The following is an 18,926-nucleotide window of genomic DNA, read 5'->3' as shown; positions in this document are numbered from 1 at the left end:
AAATATGTGGTCTCGCACTCTCCCGAGCGCCTCACACTCCCGCCCCGCCCACACCACCGCGGAATGAAGAGCTAACGTGCTTCCCTTTTCTTCGCCCTTCCGTATTGCATTCCCCTCTACGTCTCTCTCTCGCCCTTCTCTCTTTTTCGCTTTGGTGCGGTCAGGTATGCTCTCTCTTCTCTCCCCGCCCCTCTTTACTTTCTTTCTTTTCTTTTCCCATATGAATGACGCTTTCTTCTCTGTTTAGCTCTTGCGTTCGCCCCATATTGTTTACTAGCTGCCCTCCCTCCGTCTTCTCTCTCCCCCTCCCCCCTCTCCCTTCAGATTCCTCTTCTTGTATGTTTCTCGATTCTGTCGCGTCGCTCGTTTCTCTGCGTGCGCGCGCTTGTTTACCCCCCTCCTCCTCTTCTCTGGGTGTTTTTAAGTGCATCGTAACTCGTTCGGATCTTCCCGTTTCGCTTGAGTTTATTATGTTTCCTTCCTCTGTGTGTGCTCAGGGCAACTCGTTCTCCTCTCGGCCCTTCTCCTCCGCACCTTACTTTTTTTTTTGCTCTCCCGCTTGACCACTACGTTCGCGGTGTTGTACACATCCGCGCTCATCGGCTGGGGAGGTGTGATAGCCCACTAATGGCGGTCTTTTTCAAAAATTGCTTTCTTCGTTGTTCCCGCTGCCTCACAGCTCTGCTCAGGTCGGCTTCGCCTTCTCGCTCGCCGGCCCCTCTTTCTCTCTCTCTCTTTCTCTTTGTGTCTGCCACTGAGCTTCTCTTGCTGTCGTTGGCGGCGGTGGGAACGCGCTGCGCGTCGCAGAGGGACATCTGGGCACGCGTGCAGGCTGGTAGCATGGCCCCTATTTCGGCCCTTTCTGTCTCCCGTATGGATGTCAGCGCCACAATGCTGCCGCAGTTTTATTCCCAGACTGGTGCGCATTAGTCCTTCCATCGGCTGAGATAGACGAGAAGGCAAAAGAAGAGAGCTCTTTTAAAGCATAAGAGGGACCACAACGAGAGAGTTAAAAAGGTGTGACGAAGCACGCATGAGCTTATGTTTTCTCTGTCACATCACGCCTACCATCAGTCACGGTTACGTCAACCTCCTCTACACACTTTCTCTCCTCTATCCTCCTTGCCCTCCTCCCTCTACTCCTGTGCACATGCGCTGCACCTTTCAATTCTTTTTGTCGGTTCTCGCTCATGAGCAAATGGACGCGGTGTGACTCATGCGAGCGCCTGTGTGCGCGTCTTTGTTTGTGAAAGGGGAACACGAGGTTCGGCCAAAGTTTCGAAAGGGCATAGGCGGCGAGGGCGGGGGCAGCGGTGACGGTGGAAGAGAAGTTAAATAGTTTTTTTTGTTTTGTGCCACATACGAGAACAGAACCGCTGTAGGCAAATGAGCGTGATGGAGAGCGAACCAAAGGACAGCCGTCGGGGAAAAGAAAGGCTACGCATGCAGAAAGGGAAGGTACGCCTTCCCTGCTAAGGGGGGAGAGAGGCAGACGAAAATACAGGCACCCCCCGAAACGCAGCGCAAAGATGGAGAAGCATTCGGTGACAAGCAGAGGAAAAGACGTACGATATGATGTGCTACAGAAGGGAAGAATGCTGGGGCCAGCGCAGGGAGCTTCTCGACGACTGCACATGTCTCTGTTGTACTGCCCTCCTCACCCTCGTCAGCGCTGCTGTGCGATGCACTTCCTTGCGATAGTTTTGCCATCTGCCTGCCTTCTTTGGGTTTGCCCTATCAGTTGGAAGATTTTCTTCGCATCGGCTCCTCTGTTCCTTCTCGCGCCTCTCTTTCACTCTCTCACCCATTGGCTCACTGCTCACCACCGCCGCCGACCATCTGATTTTTGTTGAGCGCTTTCCCTTTCTTTTTACGACCGCACGTGACTCTTTTCGACTGTCTTTTTTGCATATACCACGACGAGCACGAGTGAAGGTGCCGCGAAGATAAATATACAACGTATCTGCACCCCCTCCCACGCCCTCTTCCGTGACGAAGAGAAAAGGGCTCGCAGTGATTCATTCTCGCTTCACAGCGGGAATATCTTGCCTCGGAAGCACTGCACATCTTCAGCATTTCGCTGCCCTTGTGAGAATCATCTATGCTGTGCTGGGGAAGGGGTCGTGGATCTGCACAGTGTGCCCTCTGCTTGCCTCCTCTGGTATGTGGCACACGCCGCGCGAGGCCCCTCCCCCGCTCCCTCGCCCCTCGTGGGACGGTTGCGCCCTTTCACGCGTGAACGCATTTCCCATTGCTCGTCTCCTTTTCGCCTCGCATTTCCCCTTTTGCTGTGGTGGGCCCCGCCTCGACACTGTGGAGGCTATGACGGGTGATGCTCACTTCTCTTACGGTCGTTTCTCACAATCCCCTCAGCCGTGCGAGCGCGCTCTCTCCTCTCCAGCACAGCTGCGATTGGTGCCACCTCTTCGCCTGAGGACTTTCGTGGCGTTTATTGATTCACGAGGTGGTGCCATGCCGTCCTTGATGTGGTTGGGGCGGTCGTGGCGGGTCGGCACCGATGACTTCGCTTTCTCCAGCGCCCTGCACGCCATGCTGCTCGGCGGAAGCGCCTTCCTTATAGCATGTCGGGTGAACACCGATCGATTCAATTATCTGGACGAATGCGACACCGCCAGCGTCGCGTGGGGGCTGTCTATGATGAGACTTCTCTGCACGAACATTGTGAGCGCGGTGCTGTTTGTGTTTACAGCTGCTTTCAGTATGCGCGGTGGCGTCTTTGAGGTCTCCAAGCGCAAGGCTGTGCCCTTGATGCTATACATCAACACCGTCTGCATGGCGGCCATCTTGGTGTTTGCTTGCATCGCTGCGAAACTCGCCATCTTCGACGCGGAGACGACGTATTGCACCCGGCCGTCGACGGTCCATGTGCTGCGCGGCACTATTCTCGCCAACTTCAGCGTTTGCGCGCTCTACCTCGGCTTCTTCGTCATCGCCTTCGACCCCAGAGGGCGGCATGTGTACCGCAACAGCAGCGACTATGTCAACGCATGGTGGGATCGGTTCCGCATTTTCTGCTGCCATTGTGGTAAGCGGAGCCAGGCGGAGGAAGCCTACACAGACCTTGCTCACGTGTTCGCCATTGCGTTTCGTGGGTTCGACATCGTGCCGAGCGACATTGCAGCAGGCGCCCTTCTCTTGCACGGCTATCAGAGCCGCTCTCGCGAATTGCTCTCTCGTGCGGTCAACTACGGGCCCAATCCGCAGGGGTACCCTGAGCGCCTGTCGAGTCAGGCTATACCGGCGCAGCGCCTCACACCAGAGCAGCGCGCCTGGGCGCATGAGCTACAGCAGTATAGTCGGTTCTTCGTTGCGGCCTACGGATGGCTTCTCTTCGAGTTCCAGCACCTCGGCACCGGCCTCGCACGGCTTTGCTACTTTGACCCGTGCATGTGCTGCCGCAGCCACCCTGGCGAGCACGTCGGCCAAAGGTGCTTCTGCGACGTGACAGCCCTGCTGCAAGAGACGCGCCTCCCCGAGGAGGATTTGCTGCTCACTAACTGGGACAACAACGTCTTCAAACCCGTGCACTATGTCGCCTATGACCGCAGCAGCGACGCCGTGGTCATCGCCATCCGAGGTAGCATGTCCATCGAAGACTGTGTCACGGATTTTGCGGCTCTGCCCGTGATGCTGGAGCTGCGCGACACGCCACCTCGCGTGCCTGCGAGCGAGTACTACGCGCACGGCGGCATGGTTCGGTGCGCCTTCAACATGCTCGATAACCTCCACCAGCACGGCATTCTGCCGGAGCTTCTCTGCGGCCGCTTCGCTGGCAAGAAGGTGGTGCTCCTCGGACACTCTCTCGGTGCCGGCGTGGCTCTCATTTTGTCGGCGAAACTTTGGTCTGATCACCCGATGCTGCGCGGCCGCCTGCGCTGCCTGGCCTACGCACCACCTGGCGGCACCGTGTCTAAGGCAGTGATGGAGTATCAGAAGAGCTTTGTGGCGGCTGCGTGCATGGGCTATGATATGGTTCCTCGTTTGGCGCAACACACCTTCGACTTCTTCCGCGAGGCCATCTTTGACGTCCTGGCCGCCTCGAACATGAACAAGAACGTCATCTTCATGAATGCGCTACGTACTGGTGAGATTGCTAAGCCCTTCCACCCTTCCACCTCGGCCGACCTTCAGGGAAGGCGGTCAGCCGAGAGCACCTTGTTCCGTGAATTCTTGCAGCACACCCCATGCATGGCGATAGGTGAGACGCAGAAGATGTACAACTGTAGTCTTATGATCCACTTCGTCAAGGTTGTCGAGGTGTGCACCAGCACCTGCCCCGTATCAGGATGCCGACGATACAACGAGGAGGTGTTTATTCCCGTTGTGCGTGACGTTGAGGCAGTACAGATGTTGTTGGCGTCTCCGACAATGCTTACGGACCACTTCCCTGACCGTTTGTTCCGCATTATGCAGAAATCGATGGAGCTTCTCGATAAGGGGGAGCTCGATCGCTTCTACACCGATGACATCTCGGCTGTGGCCCCATTCCTGCAGGAGGCTCCTATGCACTACGTGGAACGCGCACCGACTTCGGCGGCTGAGTCGAGTACCCTCCTCAACCGCGGCACCCTCGTGTAGTGCTGCGCTGTCCATCCGTGCTTCGGTGCGCGATTCGTCTCTCTCTTTTGTGATGAGTGCATTCTGTGTTGCTGATCGAAAGATCTGTCGGGCTGCCCTGCGTAACAACCGCACGCTCACCCCCTCACAAATTCGATCCCATGCCCACCCCACTTTGAAGACGGCTCTTCCACTGGGGGGGGACTCTCCCTATGGAGGACGTGGACTGTAGCGAAATGCCTCACTCCCTGCTCACCTGCTCACCCGCTCTCTCTTTTGGATCGACGCAGCGTCATCGCAGGCTCGTTTGTAGGAGGTGTGCGCGTGTGCCGCGAGCAGCTGCCGATTGTATGGGTTGGAGCCCCATCAGCGTGTATGTGTATTTGTTGTCTTTCCCGCACACACCAATCTGCCTGGGGCGGCGCTTGGCCGCCTCGACTCATATTGTGACCGTCTCTCCTGTGCGTCGCGCTCGCCGTGGTTTCTCGGAGTCGCCCTTTCTCCTACCATAGTTAGGTGAGGGCGCCACTAAAAGCGGTCAGGCCACCCGTCCTCGTCCTTGTGTTTGATCCTCGCATTTCCTGGGCCTCAAGGGGTTCTCCGCCAGTCAGGGTGTTTAGCCCCATCACCATGCTCGTCTGCACTCTCCTCCCTCCCCCGGCGTCTTGGCCTTCGAGCCGTCTGCCCTTTGCTATCGATGTCTCTCTCTCCTCTCTTTTCCTCTCGCCGCCCCCCTTTTTTTCACACCTCCTAAACCGCGTATGCGGCAGCACCACAGACAGTCACACGTGCGGAGGTGAATACATCCGTGCGCACACATCTTTGTAGAACCCTCCCGAACTGCCGCTTTGTGGGCATACGCAAATCAGATTCCGCTACTCTCTCCGATCCTTTCCTGACCCACGATGGAGGAGTCTGATCGCCTGAGGCAGGAAGGTAACGCGTACTTCCAGGAAAAGAAGTTCCAGCATGCGGTCGACTCGTATTCACAGGCCATCGCAGCGCATAAAACGCCAACACTGCTGTGCAACCGTGCCTTTGCCTATCTGAAACTGGAACTCCCCGGCGCCGCACTTTTAGATGCACAGGAGGCGATCGAGATCGAGCCCGGCTTTGTAAAGGCGTACTACCGCAAGGCGTCAGCCCACCTGCTGCTTGGAAAGTTCAAGGATGCGCAGAAGGAGTTTGCCGCCGTCCTCAAGCTCGTGCCAACGGAGAAAGATGCCCAACAGAAGTATGACCTGTGCGAAAAGGAACTTAGACGTATTCGCTTTGAAAACGCCATCAAGTCTAAGGACGGCGAGCCGGTGTCGGCGACCATCAAGCTCGGCACCATCGCCGCGTCATACAATGGCCCGCGCATCGAAAACGACGCAATCACGGTGGAATTCGTTGAGGCCATGCAGGAGCACTTTCGCGTTGAAAAAAAAATAGACCGCCGCGACGTCGTCTTCATACTTCTGGAGGTACTGAAGCTGTTCAAGTCGTATCCCAATTTTGTGGCAGTTACGGTGCCTGACGCCGAGGACATTACTGTCTGCGGCGACACACATGGCCAGTTTTACGACCTTCTCAACATCTTCAAGCTGAATGGCAAGCCGTCACCTACGAATCGATACCTCTTTAACGGCGACTTTGTCGACCGCGGATCGTACTCGGTTGAGAACGTGCTTACCCTCTTTGCGTACAAGCTACTGTACCCGGAGCATGTGTTTCTTTCCCGCGGCAACCACGAGGGACTTTCCATGAACCGTGTCTACGGCTTTGAGGGGGAGGTTCGGGCCAAGTACTCGACTGAGGTATTCGACTTGTTCTCAGAGGTCTTCAACGCCCTCCCCACCGGGCACATTCTCAACGAGCAGGTCTTCGTTGTCCACGGCGGCCTCTACTCGCGCGACGACATCACCATCGCCGAACTGCAGAAGCCAAATCGGTTCCGCGAAATCCCTGAGAGCGGGTTGATTTGTGAGAGTCTTTGGGCGGACCCGCAGCCGATGCCGGGCCGTGCGCCGAGCAAGCGCGGCGTGGACTGCCCCTCTTTTGGCCCCGATGTCACAGAGACCTTTCTGAAGAACAACAATTTGAAGCTTCTTGTCCGCTCGCACGAGGTGAAGGAGGAGGGTTACGAAGTGGACCACAACGGCAAGTGTATCACGGTGTTCAGTGCCCCGAACTACTGCGATCAGATGGGCAACAAGGGTGCCTTTATCCGCTTCACAGGTTGCTCGATGACGCCCAAGTACACCACCTTTACCCACGTGGCTCATCCTGGCAAGCGGCCAATGCAGTACGCCTGTGGTGCAGGTCTATTTTAATCCTTGTAATGGTAAGAGGCGCACGAGCGCGCGCGTCTCTCGGTGGGTCTCCGCGCTGCGGAGCGGGTGCGGAGGTGGGGGAGGGACGTGGCCAGAGGGGGCTCGGGCGACGCAGTCTCGCACGTGTCTCTGTTTTTCTTTCGCTTGTTGTTTTGTTTTGTGTGTGTGTGTTCACCCTTTGCTCGATGCGTGTTGGCGCACCTGTGAAGGCGATAGGCGTGTGTGCGTCTGTGCACTCGCCTACTCATTTGCATGCGCATGATGTGGGGGCAGCTGAGATGATGGGACGCATGGGATGAGGATCTGTGGAGGATCGGTGCTACGGTCAGCGTGGTAAGGGGCGCGAACATTCGCCGCATTTAGGGGATACCCAGGCGGGGGAGCGTGCTTGACGCGAAACCGACACGGGCGAGGTGACGGCCGGGTGGATACGAGACGGACGGGCAAGATTCTTTGACGAGGGACACGAAAAGAGATGGATGTAGAGCGTGAACAGGAGCTTTGGTGCAGTGGCTGCTCTGGCTCGCAGAGCCTCCTCTCTCTTTCGCTTTGTTCCTTGGGATCAGCCCGTGCTACTCTCTTCGGGAGATGCTCACTGGGTCGCCATGGGGTATATCTGCTGGCCGGTAAGCGCGTGAGGGCACCGTGCCTTCTGCTCACCGCTTCGCGCCCCTTTCGCCTTCTTGAACTCGTTGCCTTTTTTCCCATACGAGGTCTGTGCGTGCTCCTGTAGCGGCATTATGTGTCGTCCACTCGAGGCCCTTCCTGGCTTTACGTCGCTTGATGCCAACTGTGTGATCGGTGGGAGTCACCTGTCGTCGAGAAATTGCGGCCTTCACTCCCCCTTTTTCACTTGCTTACTTCCTCTGTTTCTCTCTCTTTTCATTGCTAATATCTAATCCGCATCTTGTGCCGCGTTTCTTCGTGCTGCGATGCTAGATGTCTGGAGAGCACCGAAGTCCCTCACTGCACTGCCGAGCAGGCGAACAACCGCCAAAGCTTCACACTCTACAACAGCCAAAAAGAATTGCAAGCACAGAAAAAATGGACATCATCGGTCCTCTTCGCCTTCGCGGGCGGACCAACATGCCAGACGCGCTGTTCGCTTCTCCAGTTGCACTCGCTCTATGTGATCCTTAAGGTGAGTGCGTCTAGATGTCTCTAACAGGGGCTGTAGAGTGGCCAATCCGGGCTTTCGTGGTGCGCCAGTCGCACTTGCACAGCTGTGTGAATAAGAGTGTGTTCTTCCTTCTTCTTGCAGCACCCCTCTCTCTGAGTATCGACCTTGTTCACTGCCCCACTCTCTCCTCCCTCCCCCCTCTCTCTCTGACACTGCTTTCCACCGGGTGGACGCATGCAGTCTGTCTTGGGACCGATATCGATATCCGTTGCTGCCGCACACAACGCAGACTTCGTTATAAATCTCTTTTTTTTCGCCTCGGTATTGTCACTCGTCGCCCCCTTCCGCTCTTTCGGTCCTCTCCCCTCCCGATTACTTCTCGTACTTTCCTTCTTATTGCTCACCGTCTCTCTCTCTCTCGCTGCTGCTGCTGCTGCATTCCCCGCGTGGGCACGCGGTAAGCGCTCGCGCTCAGCCACATTCAACAGCGTCGGCCACGAAGTGCAGTAGCGAACACCCACACGTATGCAGCGCACAGGTGACCTCGCACAATCGCACACGGACAAGCACCCATTACGTGGTGTACACCCAGGCCGTCTCCAGTACTGCTGATACACAGCATTGAGCACTCTTTGCAGGGGCTTTGTGGACGGCGTTTCGAGTGCTGCGCTTGGCGTAGTTTTCGCCCACTACACACACCACCTCCCCAAGCCTTAAATAACTTCCCTATTCCTCCGTCCTTTCTACGTTCCTCCACGTACTTGTGTGCATTGTCTGCTGTGTTTGCTGTGTTTGCTGCGGCAGCACTGCGGGCCGTACGAAAGCGGCGGTGCCTCGACACACACACACACACTCAGACATACGCACAGCTGCAGGAGTTCTCATACCGCGATCAAATCACGCTTTACCGACCGATTTTCTCTCCCTCTCATTGCGGCTTTCCCTAGCGGTATCATTCTTTTTTTTCTTTCCAGCTGCCTTCACAGATACCTTGGGCGCATCTCTTTTGAGCCGTTGTTTCCTGTGCCTGTGCAGCAGAGGCGGTGAGCACGGCATAGGGAAAAGAAAGTGAGCGTCGTCTGCAAGTGGCAGCACTTGCGCTCCTGGGCGATTCTTGCACTCCTCTGTGAGCCTCGTCGTTCAGCCGCGTGTACAGCGCGTGTTCGGGTTGCCCTGTTCTATGTGCGTCCCACGCTTCCCTCTTCTCGTTGTCTTTATTTTCGTGCATGCGCCTTAGAAGGCCACACCCTGTGGGTGTTGAATGGTAGAAAAGATGAGTGAGCACACTACTGCCTCTCCGTCAGTCTCGACGATGAAGGCAAAGCGCCCTCGCGCCTCGGCGGTGCGATCGATTCGGATGTGCGTCATGATCGCTGTGTACGGGATTTCTTTGGCGACGACGCTCAGCGCAAACGGGATCCCGCTCACCAAAGAGCCTTCGCAGGTGATTGACCGGGAAGTGGCGAACGCTAATCGAAGGCAGACGATGCGCGTCTACACGTTTCTCGATCACGTGCTGCGGATTTGTCTGTTTGCCTTCCTGTCGGCGGTCTTCGCAGGTCTGACACTGGGCGTTATGTGCGCCAATACCTTTACGCTCGAAATCATCGCAGAGAGCGGGCCCGCGCCGGATTCGACATACGCCGCGACGCTGCTGCCTCTGCGCAAGCACGGGCACAAGACGCTCTGCACCCTCATCATTTCGAACATGCTGTGCAACGTCCTCATTGTGCAAGAGTTCGGCGACGTCTTTGATGTTGTGGAAGCCATCCGTACGCAGGGCTCGGTCGCACATGTGGTCGACGACAGCGGCTCCAGTCTTTGGAAGTTCGTCGTGAGCACATTAGTCATTGTACTCTTTGCAGAGATTCTGCCCATGTCCATCTGCCGTTCCAAATATTCGCTGCGTGTCGCAGCGGCGGGCTCCGTGTTTGTGAAAGTGGCGATGATCCTGACATACCCGCTGTCGGCCTCCCTCGGGTGGTTTCTCGACATCGTGGTAGGTAGCGAGGAGACGGGGCAGCTGTATGACAAGAAGGAGCTGCGTAAGCTGATGGTGATGCACTACGAACGTTACGGTGGCGAGGACGTGCACATGCCCAAGTCCGAGCTGAACCTGCTGCTGGCAGCCATGGACTTCCATGAGCGCAAGGTGCGGGACATCATGACGCCGATCGAGAAGGCGACGTACGTCCGCGGCACGGACCTCATCACTCCGGACTTTTTGGAAATGCTTTGGAAATCGGGCCGCTCTCGAGTTCCCGTCGAGTCGTCGCCCGGAGTTTTCGAAAGCATTCTCGTCGTTAAGGATTTGATGTTGGTGAATACGTCCTTGGAGGCGTCGCCGCTGACGGTCGCGCAGGTGGTCAAAGCGAAGGACCGCGCGTTCGCCATGGTGTGTGCCGTCACCTCGCTTCCGTCGATGCTGAAGTTTTTTCTGGAGGCGCAGACACACATGGCGGTCGTCTTCGAGGAGGAAGCAAATACAGTCGGCGCGGCGATTCCAACGATCGTGACGGACTTGGACGCAACATGGCGGGTGGAGTCCCCGATATCGCGCAGCTTTGCCTCGGCGCAACCGAAAATTGTCGGGATTGTGACGATGGAGGACGTGGTCGAGGAGCTGCTGGCATCCGAGATCTACGACGAGTATGACCGGTACGACACGGTTGAGCAAGAACCGCGCTACGCGGCCGTCGATATTCCTGGCGACGACCGCTACCCTAACGCGCTCCGCCTACCGACAGAGCCCGAAACAGCACCGCGCGTGAACTTCTACTCGTACTTCACCCATCCCACCGAGAGCATTCCGCTTACGGACTCCCAGGTGTGGGCCGTCGCGTATTACCTGAACCGTACGGTGCCTTGCTTCTACAGCTGGCAGCCTCCGTACATCAAGCTGTTGCTTGAGGAGTGCAAGGACCTGCAACTGTGCGCCACTGTCCCCAGCCTGCCGAATAACACAGCGGATCTGCCAGTGAACTCGCAAGCGGAGCAGATGCCTGACGAACCCAGCGTCACAAGTTCGCAGACGGGCAGTGCGCCGGCGATGCCGCCACAGTCACAGCTTTTCTTTAAGGGCGGCCACTCCCAGTTCCTGAACGCAGCGACCGACAAGGCGCACATTTTGTTTTCCCGTGGCATCCACTCCGACCGCTTCCTCCTCGTGCTCGGCGGTTGTGTGGAACTCCTCGTCGGCGGTGAAGCGTTCTGCTCAAAGCTGCAGAGCTTCAATTATATCGGCGAGGAGGCCCTCACGACGCCGTTTTTTGTGCCGGACTACAGCGCCATTGTCATTACGGCAGCGCGCGTGTACAGCATCTCCAAGACACTTTTCGATAAGTACCTCTACTACCAGTCTATTAACCGTCATCGCAGGAACAACGTGCACATCCTTGGCCCTGGCTCCTCATGCTCGCTGCATCCTTCCTCATCTCGGCAAGCTTTGGCCACCATGCCCAGCAGCGAGCGTGATAGCCTCCTTTGTCAACGCTGCGATCATACGCAGGCGCTTCAGCGGCAGTATGGCGCTACCAGCAAGAAGACGACATAGCGCAAAGCCATTGGGAGGGCGAATGCAGGGAGTCAGGCGGCTCCAGCCAGAGAGGCACGTCTACGGATGAGGTGAGAGCAGTTTCTCTGAGAATCTTTCTTTGTCTTGGGCGTTAGGCGAACAGCTCTCTCTCTTGAGATTATTTTCGATGTGTGCAGCGGTGCTGTGCAGGATGGGGGCACATGGCCCATTCACGCACAGTCTTTTTCTCTGCTACCCTTGGCCCGCTTCTCTCGCGCCCTTGCACCGCTTTCTCATCAAGCCGGCGGCGCCTGCAGATAGCTCACGAAACTAGTGAAGGCCGAAGGAAACAACGGCAGTGCGTGGCATTTCTTTGCTCATGACAATTTCACTGGTGGGGGGACCGGCACTGCGAAGTCCGTGTGCTGCCTACTTGAGACATGAGGAGAAGGGACACAACTCCAAACGAAACAGCAGGGAAGACACAAGAGGGGCCACCCGAGGAGGGACTTCACTGAGGGGACTGGGCGCCCCCCCATCGACTGAGATAACGACAAGGAGCCTGCAGAGAAGACACAGCGGAGGGTCAAAGGCACGTCACCCTCGCTTTGGGAAATTGCCTTGGCGACCTCATTGTGGCAGAAATGGGGCGTGGGTCAACCAGCGGCTGCTTTCTCAGAAGTACCTTTGCCTTTCGCGCCTTTTAATCAGCTGTCCATGAAGGAACACAGTGAGAGTGGGAGGTGACGGGGGGAGGGAAGGGGCGCCGGAAGCAGTGCGCCCTCTTACTATCCATTCCGCCTAGGCAGGCAACCTCTCTGCGGCTCTCTCCTCTTCCACTGTCCCCGTCGCCACCTCATATCAACCGAATTCTCTCGTTTATCAAACAAGCGCAGCTCACGTTCCGGTGTGCAGGTAAAGGAGCAGACGCTCGTCACATCAGGTGAGCGTCCTCTGCTGCACCGCGGCCCCACGGTCGCGCCGCCTAGGGCCAGCCGCCATGCCGTCGCATCGTGCCGTGCGTCGGGCGCGCTCATCTCGCTCTCCGCCGCCCTCTCCCTCCGGCCGGCGCGGTGGCGGCTGTTGCGCCATTCGCAGGATGTGTTTCGGGCGCGCAGCGGGTCGGCTCGAGGAGGGAGCGGGCCAGTTCCACGTCACGACCCCCACAGACCCCGCACCCCCGCCCGCGCGCCGTGCTTCGCCCTCCGTGCGTGCGAGCCGCTGCACCTCCCCATCTGGGGTGCAGCCGCTCACACGGCGGGGCTCTGCGGGACTCGACGAGACGATGCGCGGCACACTCGCCACGCTCCAGGCGTCTGTGCAGCGGCAGCCCGCCCATTCGGGCGCAGCGGATGCCGTCTGCAGTGCGCGCGTGCACCTTCGGGATCCCCCGTACCGATCGCGCACCGCCCCTGCTCCTCCAGGCCAGTGTGGCTGTCGGCATGTAGGGGTGGGAGGGGGAGGGCCACTATGCCTTCTACCGATACCGGCGCACCACTGGTAGGCAGCCGTTAGCCGGGCGGCGACGGGAGCCGTGCACAGGCATGTGCCAGCGCGCAGCTTGTCGTCCAGAAGCGGCATCCGGGAGGGGTGAGCCACGGGAGACAGCGATAGCTGCCCAATGAGGGAAGCCGGCGCAGCGCGATGGAGGTGCACGCAATCCGCTCGCGGCGTGAGAAGCGGTGTACCCTGACCGTCGAGCGGCCCGTGGATTCCATGTGGCACACGGAGCGCAGCAGCGGGTCTGGTGCCTTCATGTTGAAGCAGGGCGGGGGGTCAGAGGCACTGGCGATGTGGGGGCGGGGGTGCAGCAGTCCCCGCGAACGAGGGTGCGGCGTATCATCTGCACTTCCTACTGTCACTGCCACGAAGGCATAGGCACGGGCAGCACACAGAAACCGCATGGGTGCCCCTCTGCTGAGATGCACGAGGACGGCCGCCTGTGGCATTGAGAGCACCGCCCTCGTGCTCTTGCGATGTGGGAAGACTCCTGCGACGGTGCTGATGGTCACCTGGAGAATGATGGTGATAGAGTGGAGGCGACGAACACCGCGCTCTGATCCTCGATTCGGCTGAAGAGTGTCCTCCTTGCACCTCTCCAATGATTGCTCAGTTGGCGTCGTTTGGGTTTCTGTCTGCGTCTGACTTGAGTTATAGCAAAGTTGAAGGAGATGGGGCGGGCTCAGAAGAGTTGAACGAGAGGCCAGTAGTTGTGCCCATATGGGTCGAAAGACGCCTTGAGCTCTTCGGCTGATTTCGCTTGGAGCGCCAAGAGGAGTAAGGGGAAGCGTGAACTGCCAACCGGGTGTCTTCGCTTTCGAGTAGGTGATGCTGTTCTGTTAGCAATAGTCTAGGCTTCGCGGTTTTACTCTCGCACCAAGGGTGCTGGCTGTCAAAACTGTACGCATGTGCTTGAGGATAGGGCTTACCTCTTCATTGGGGGGGGTTGAAGACCGAATCTCGCTGAGGCGTGAAGAGTGTCTCCTGCACATCACGTTGACTTGTGAAGCTCTTTGAACTCATGAAGTTTCCGTCTTTTTGTCTTTTTTGTGCTGATGCACCGCCTCCTTTGCACCATCGCGGGCGTGCCTTGAAAGAGAGGCCTAAAAGGCTGAGAGGTATCCGCGATCTTTAGAGAGCGCTGGACGGCAGGGTGCTGCAGGGCCGCATCCCTAGCGCGCAGCGGATGTGTCAAGTGGCTCAATGGATTCACTGTGGAGAGGGCGGCGCGCAGGGGCGTCTTCGAGTAAAAGCGGCCTGCTGAGTCAGTCTGGGCCTCCTGCCCGCTCTCTTAGTGGCTACACAAGAAGGCAGAGGTGTGGCGATCGCGGCTGGTGCTCGTGCAGTATTGAGAGTTTTCCTGCATCCTGGAGCGTGACTTTGCTGTGGTACAAGTGTGGTCGAGGGGTGATGAGTGCGTGACCGAATGGGCGATTCGCTGTCCTGCCCTGGCGGCATGTCGGGTGGTCGTGTTGTAAGGAGTCAGCACAACACCCGAAGGCTTCTCCGTCATCTTTTCTGTTGCTGTGGTACGCACAATCTTCATCGACTGGATAATTAGGAGGTTGTCCAGCGTCCAGCTTGGTGTGTAGTAACGAGAAAGTTTGGTGGCTGCATTTACGGACGGCGCCGGGCTGCATGGCACTGCAGCGTGTACGAGCATCTGGAGGGTACGCACGAACTCGGCATCGTGACGCCCGTGCTTCGATCATAGAGGAAGCTGTTGCGCGCCACGGTGTCGTCTCGATGGAACCGCTTGTCGCGCTGAGTTGTTGAGGCATCGTCATTGGTTGCGCAAGCAGAGTTTTTGCTACTTAGCAAATCGGGTGCAACGGACTCAGCTCGGTCAGTCCAGGTTTTCGGCTCGGCTTCCGTCCCCAGAGCTCGGGGACTCAGTGCCCCGTCGCGTGGAATGGGGGAAAGAGCACCGCCTGCCACCTGCTCCCTTTCACGCTTGAAGCCCCGCGAGGAGTGCATTGGCCCACGAGAACTGTCGCAGCAGGTCCCGGCCGCCACACTGCTCCAACTCCATTCCTAATAGCGTCCATGTGCGTGTATGTGCATGAGGGGCTTACATCCGCGCTCATATTCTGGGGCGTAAGACAGAGGTGCCGCCGCCGTGCTTCTCTTTCCACGCCTCAACGCTGAAAAGGCGGGCAGGCGAGCTGCTGGGCAGGCATTGGTATGGACCTGTGTCTCGTGCATAAGTTTGCCTGGCAGCAGCGATTTGTAAGGAGACTGGGCCAGCCGACACTGTCTGGCGTCGCGCCGCCTCTTGCGATTCCACCGCATGCCGCACAGGCTGAAGGGAAAAGAGAGGCAACAGCAGTAGAAGGGCGGGCACCCCTGCTGAGGTGTAGATGCGATCCGTGCCGAGCTTGTTTGGACACGTGATCGAGACCGCACATCTCTTCGGCGGCGCACCAGCGTAGGCCTGCACACCGACCACAACCATCAGCAGCAGTAGCCCGAGGCCGCCGGCGGCGCGCTCTGTGGCTTCTCCCAGACAGAGTGCGCGCAGGGCCTCCGGTGATGCCGCGCATTGGAGCGGCCGGGTGACATCGAGGAAACGCCCACATATGGAGGAAAAGGAAGAGACTCGTTGCGCGCAATCTGTCGTGTACGTGAGGACTCTGTTGTGCGCTTACTCCTATGCGCCTTCCAAAAGCTCAGGGCCGAATTCGTGACGCTTTTTTCCCCGGGAGGGGCTGGCGGTGCTCGGGCGTTTTCTCTCACCTGGCCTCTCTTCACATCATTAATCTTATGGGCCATAGGTAAGAGCCGCCTTCGCAAGCTGTTGCGATGATAATTGGCGCATTTCTTTGCATTTTCTGCTTCTGCTGCTTTACAATTGGCCCCCGCCTCGATGGTTCCCACGCTTTCTGTCATCGATTGCGGCTTCGAACGGGGCCGCTTCACCCCTCGCCCTCTCCTCTCTCTCTGTACTGACACTGCGTTGTGAGCACTCGCTGGCGGACTCGTTATCATGCCGGCACGCTCTCCAGAGGTGCGTCCCTCCCCTATTTTCCCCCTTACCCTATCTCCCTTCGCACACCTCCTCCTTCATTTTTTTCAACTACCGCCACCGCCACTACACGCTCATGTCGAACTTTGCTGCTTTCTGATTGACCCTCACGCCATTTTTTTTGCCCACCATTCGACCTTTGGTTGCTTGCTCACCGGCCTTATGCATGCGTGCGGGACGAGGTCAAACAGGCGCTCGTCTGATCCGAGGAGGCGTGCGCAGCGCGCGCTCTCCCTCTTCCTCCTTTTTATGGGTGTGCACGGACCTCCGTTCTCTTTGTCGCACCGACTCGGACACGCCACAGTGCTTATGCGGGTGCCGGTGCCCTTCGCTATTGCAGCGAAGAGCACATCACCATTGCTATTTCTACACGCCGTCGAGCTGCTCGCGGGCGTGGCGAGAGCGGACGGTGCTAATGAAACGGAGGCCACCGGATACCAAGTGTGGCCAAAATGGGCCCTCTTTTTGTTCTGCTTCTGCAGTGTACTCCTCTCCGCCATGTACTGCGGCCTGACGATTGGCCTGCTTGGGATGGAGACCATCTATCTGGAGATAATAGCAGATGCGGGGCAGGAGCCTGACCGCACCTACGCGCGCAAGATTTTGCCGGTGCGCATGCTGGGTCACCAGCTCCTCGCGACTTTGCTAGTCGGCAACATGCTGACGTTGGTGCTGACTTCGCAGCTTGTCGCTGCCATAGTACATGGGAGTGAGCTCGTGAACTTTATCTTGGGTACACTGGTGTTGCTCATCTTCGGTGAAATCATTCCCATGAGCTTTTGCAATAACCAAAACAACGCACTTTGGGCTGGCGCGAAGAGTCTGCCAGCACTAAAGATCTCGCTGTTTGTGCTGTGGCCCATCTCGAAGCCCTTGGGACTGATGCTGGACTGGATGGTGGGGCACGAGGCGGGACAGATGTACGACCGTAAGGAGTTGAAGAAGCTTATCAGCATGCATTGCGAGAAGTTCTCGGACAAGTCTGGCATCGACGGGGATCAAGTGCGCATGATGCTGAGCGTGATGGACATGAGCGAGATCACCGCAGAGGTTGTGATGACACCGATGGCGAAAGCCGTCATGCTGGAGGCAAGTACCCGCCTCGACGCGGCGCTCGAGCGCCGCTTGTGGGAGTACGGTATTTCGCGCGTGCCGGTGTACCAAAGGTCCCGTGAAGCCGTGATTGGGGTCCTCTACGTGAAAGACCTCATCAACATTAGCTACCTCGGGCGCGAGAACGACATGACGGTGCGAGATTTTGTGGCTCAGCATCCGCGCGACATGCTGGTAGTGAGGGCAGACACCCTTCTGCAGGAAATGTTGCACATCTTCGAGCATTTTCACTCTCAGCTACTTTTCGTGGAGCCGGCTGAGCCGGTGGCTGCGGCGGAGCGTGGCACCATGACGGGGAGCTGGCGGCAGCAGGTGAAGGGTGCGCAGCTGAGTCGTGCCGGAACTGCGACCACCGCTGAACAAGACGGGCTACACCAGGGCGCAGATCGTACGCGGCACGGCAGTGAGCATGCCGTGTCTGCGCAGCGCACGCCGAGGATCATGAAACCGACGGCGCATTTCTCGAGTGCGACAGAGCCGTGCGCTTTCGTCGGCATCGTGACACTCGAAGACGTCATCGAGGAGCTCATTGCGTCGGAGATCTACGATGAGGACGAGTACTCAGGCGAGAGGAATCTGCTGTCTGACTCGGAGTCCCTCGATGAGTTCGCGTGCGAGCTGCTGCCGACGAGACCGCCGCGGGTGAACTTTTACTCGTACAGCGTGCCATCAGAAGCGGAGGATCAGCATCTCTCGGATGATCAGCTGTGGGCACTTGCGTACTACCTCACGCGGGCGTACGTGCGCTTTGCAACTTGGAACGCGGCTCATGTGAAGTTCCTCCTGCAGGAGGTCGGTGACTTGGTGGTACGCGTTGATGATCAGAGGGGCGAAGGCGAGGATTCGAGCAGGGGCACATCCGCCGCGGGAAGTGAGACTGCATTGCCAGACCCCCACACGGTCGATCCAGCGCGTGTACTCTACAGAGCCGGCGAGCCAAGTACCGCTTTTACGCTGGTTCTGAGTGGTGGCGTCGAGGTGATCGTTGGACGTGAGGAGATACGAACGGAGTTGCGATCCTTCGCGGACCTCGGCGAGGATGTCCTCCTATCTGAGTGCCCCTTTTTGCCGGACTACACCGCGGTGGTGTCACGCACCAGTCGTCTTATCCGCATCACACAGGCTGATCTGCTGATGATAGAGACGAAGCTGAGCGAGCAGCAGGCGCGGAGGCGTCGAATGGCGGGGGACCTTTCGCCAACCATTCGGGCCGACGCAGCGACGGCGGTGATGGTGCCCCCGTCAAGCGTGCTGCACAAGAAGGCCAAGGAGCGCATGCGCGGAGAAGGAAAGCGCGTGACGATTGAGTAGATGTTTCAGTGTAATGTGCATCGCGGAGCGGAAAGCAGGCGTGAATACAGCGCCTGGTGTGTGTGTGGGGGGGGTTTGTGGGGCGGGGAGAGGAGGAAAGCTCACATGACCAAGCCTTCCACTGCCTGACTCTTACAAGGTGTCCAATCATAGAATAGCCGCGCTCCTGAATGGTGGGAGCAGCTGCCTACGGTGATGTACGCCTATGATTTCTCCCGGTCAGCGCACGCGCCTGCAGGCACTGAATGCGTGACGGCATCTTCTCATTCGTATCTTAGCTTTCTTTCCCCTATTTTTTTGCTGAGACTCGTCTCGGTACGGGGCGCTCTTCTCTCCTGCTTCTCCCAAGAAGGTTCCTCAGTGGCTCTGGACGTTCAGGTGCGTCGGCGCTACGCGGAGCGGGGAGGTGTTGGGAGTCTTTCTGCTGTGGCGGAGCTGACCTCATTTTTA

The 18,926-nt window shown here is 57.9% G+C and overlaps 4 protein-coding genes across 4 annotated transcripts; all 4 read left to right on the top strand.

The window, feature by feature from the left end:
* Window positions 1–2,472: 2,472 nt before the first annotated feature.
* LSCM1_06660 (uncharacterized protein) lies at window positions 2,473–4,599 on the top strand (the record flags this gene model as incomplete). Its single annotated transcript, XM_067324072.1, has 1 exon — window positions 2,473–4,599. The coding sequence occupies one exon, from the start codon at window positions 2,473–2,475 to the stop codon at window positions 4,597–4,599; it is 2,127 nt and encodes a 708-aa protein (XP_067179419.1).
* An 884-nt stretch (window positions 4,600–5,483) lies between these two features.
* LSCM1_06659 (uncharacterized protein) lies at window positions 5,484–6,893 on the top strand (the record flags this gene model as incomplete). Its single annotated transcript, XM_067324071.1, has 1 exon — window positions 5,484–6,893. One exon carries the CDS (start codon window positions 5,484–5,486, stop codon window positions 6,891–6,893), a length of 1,410 nt encoding a protein of 469 aa, XP_067179418.1.
* Window positions 6,894–9,325: 2,432 nt separating this feature from the next.
* LSCM1_06658 (uncharacterized protein) lies at window positions 9,326–11,566 on the top strand (the record flags this gene model as incomplete). Its single annotated transcript, XM_067324070.1, has 1 exon — window positions 9,326–11,566. The coding sequence occupies one exon, from the start codon at window positions 9,326–9,328 to the stop codon at window positions 11,564–11,566; it is 2,241 nt and encodes a 746-aa protein (XP_067179417.1).
* Window positions 11,567–16,361: 4,795 nt separating this feature from the next.
* Window positions 16,362–18,476, top strand: LSCM1_06657 (uncharacterized protein; the record flags this gene model as incomplete). The annotated part of the gene is made up of 1 exon (XM_067324069.1): window positions 16,362–18,476. The coding sequence occupies one exon, from the start codon at window positions 16,362–16,364 to the stop codon at window positions 18,474–18,476; it is 2,115 nt and encodes a 704-aa protein (XP_067179416.1).
* Between the last annotated feature and the right edge of the window lie 450 nt (window positions 18,477–18,926).

The sequence above is a fragment of the Leishmania martiniquensis genome, chromosome 18, assembly GCF_017916325.1.
Source record: "Leishmania martiniquensis isolate LSCM1 chromosome 18, whole genome shotgun sequence".
Classification (NCBI taxonomy): domain Eukaryota; phylum Euglenozoa; class Kinetoplastea; order Trypanosomatida; family Trypanosomatidae; genus Leishmania; species Leishmania martiniquensis.
The sequence above is the reverse complement of the archived record's forward strand: the minus strand, read 5'-3'. Positions and strand labels throughout refer to the sequence as shown.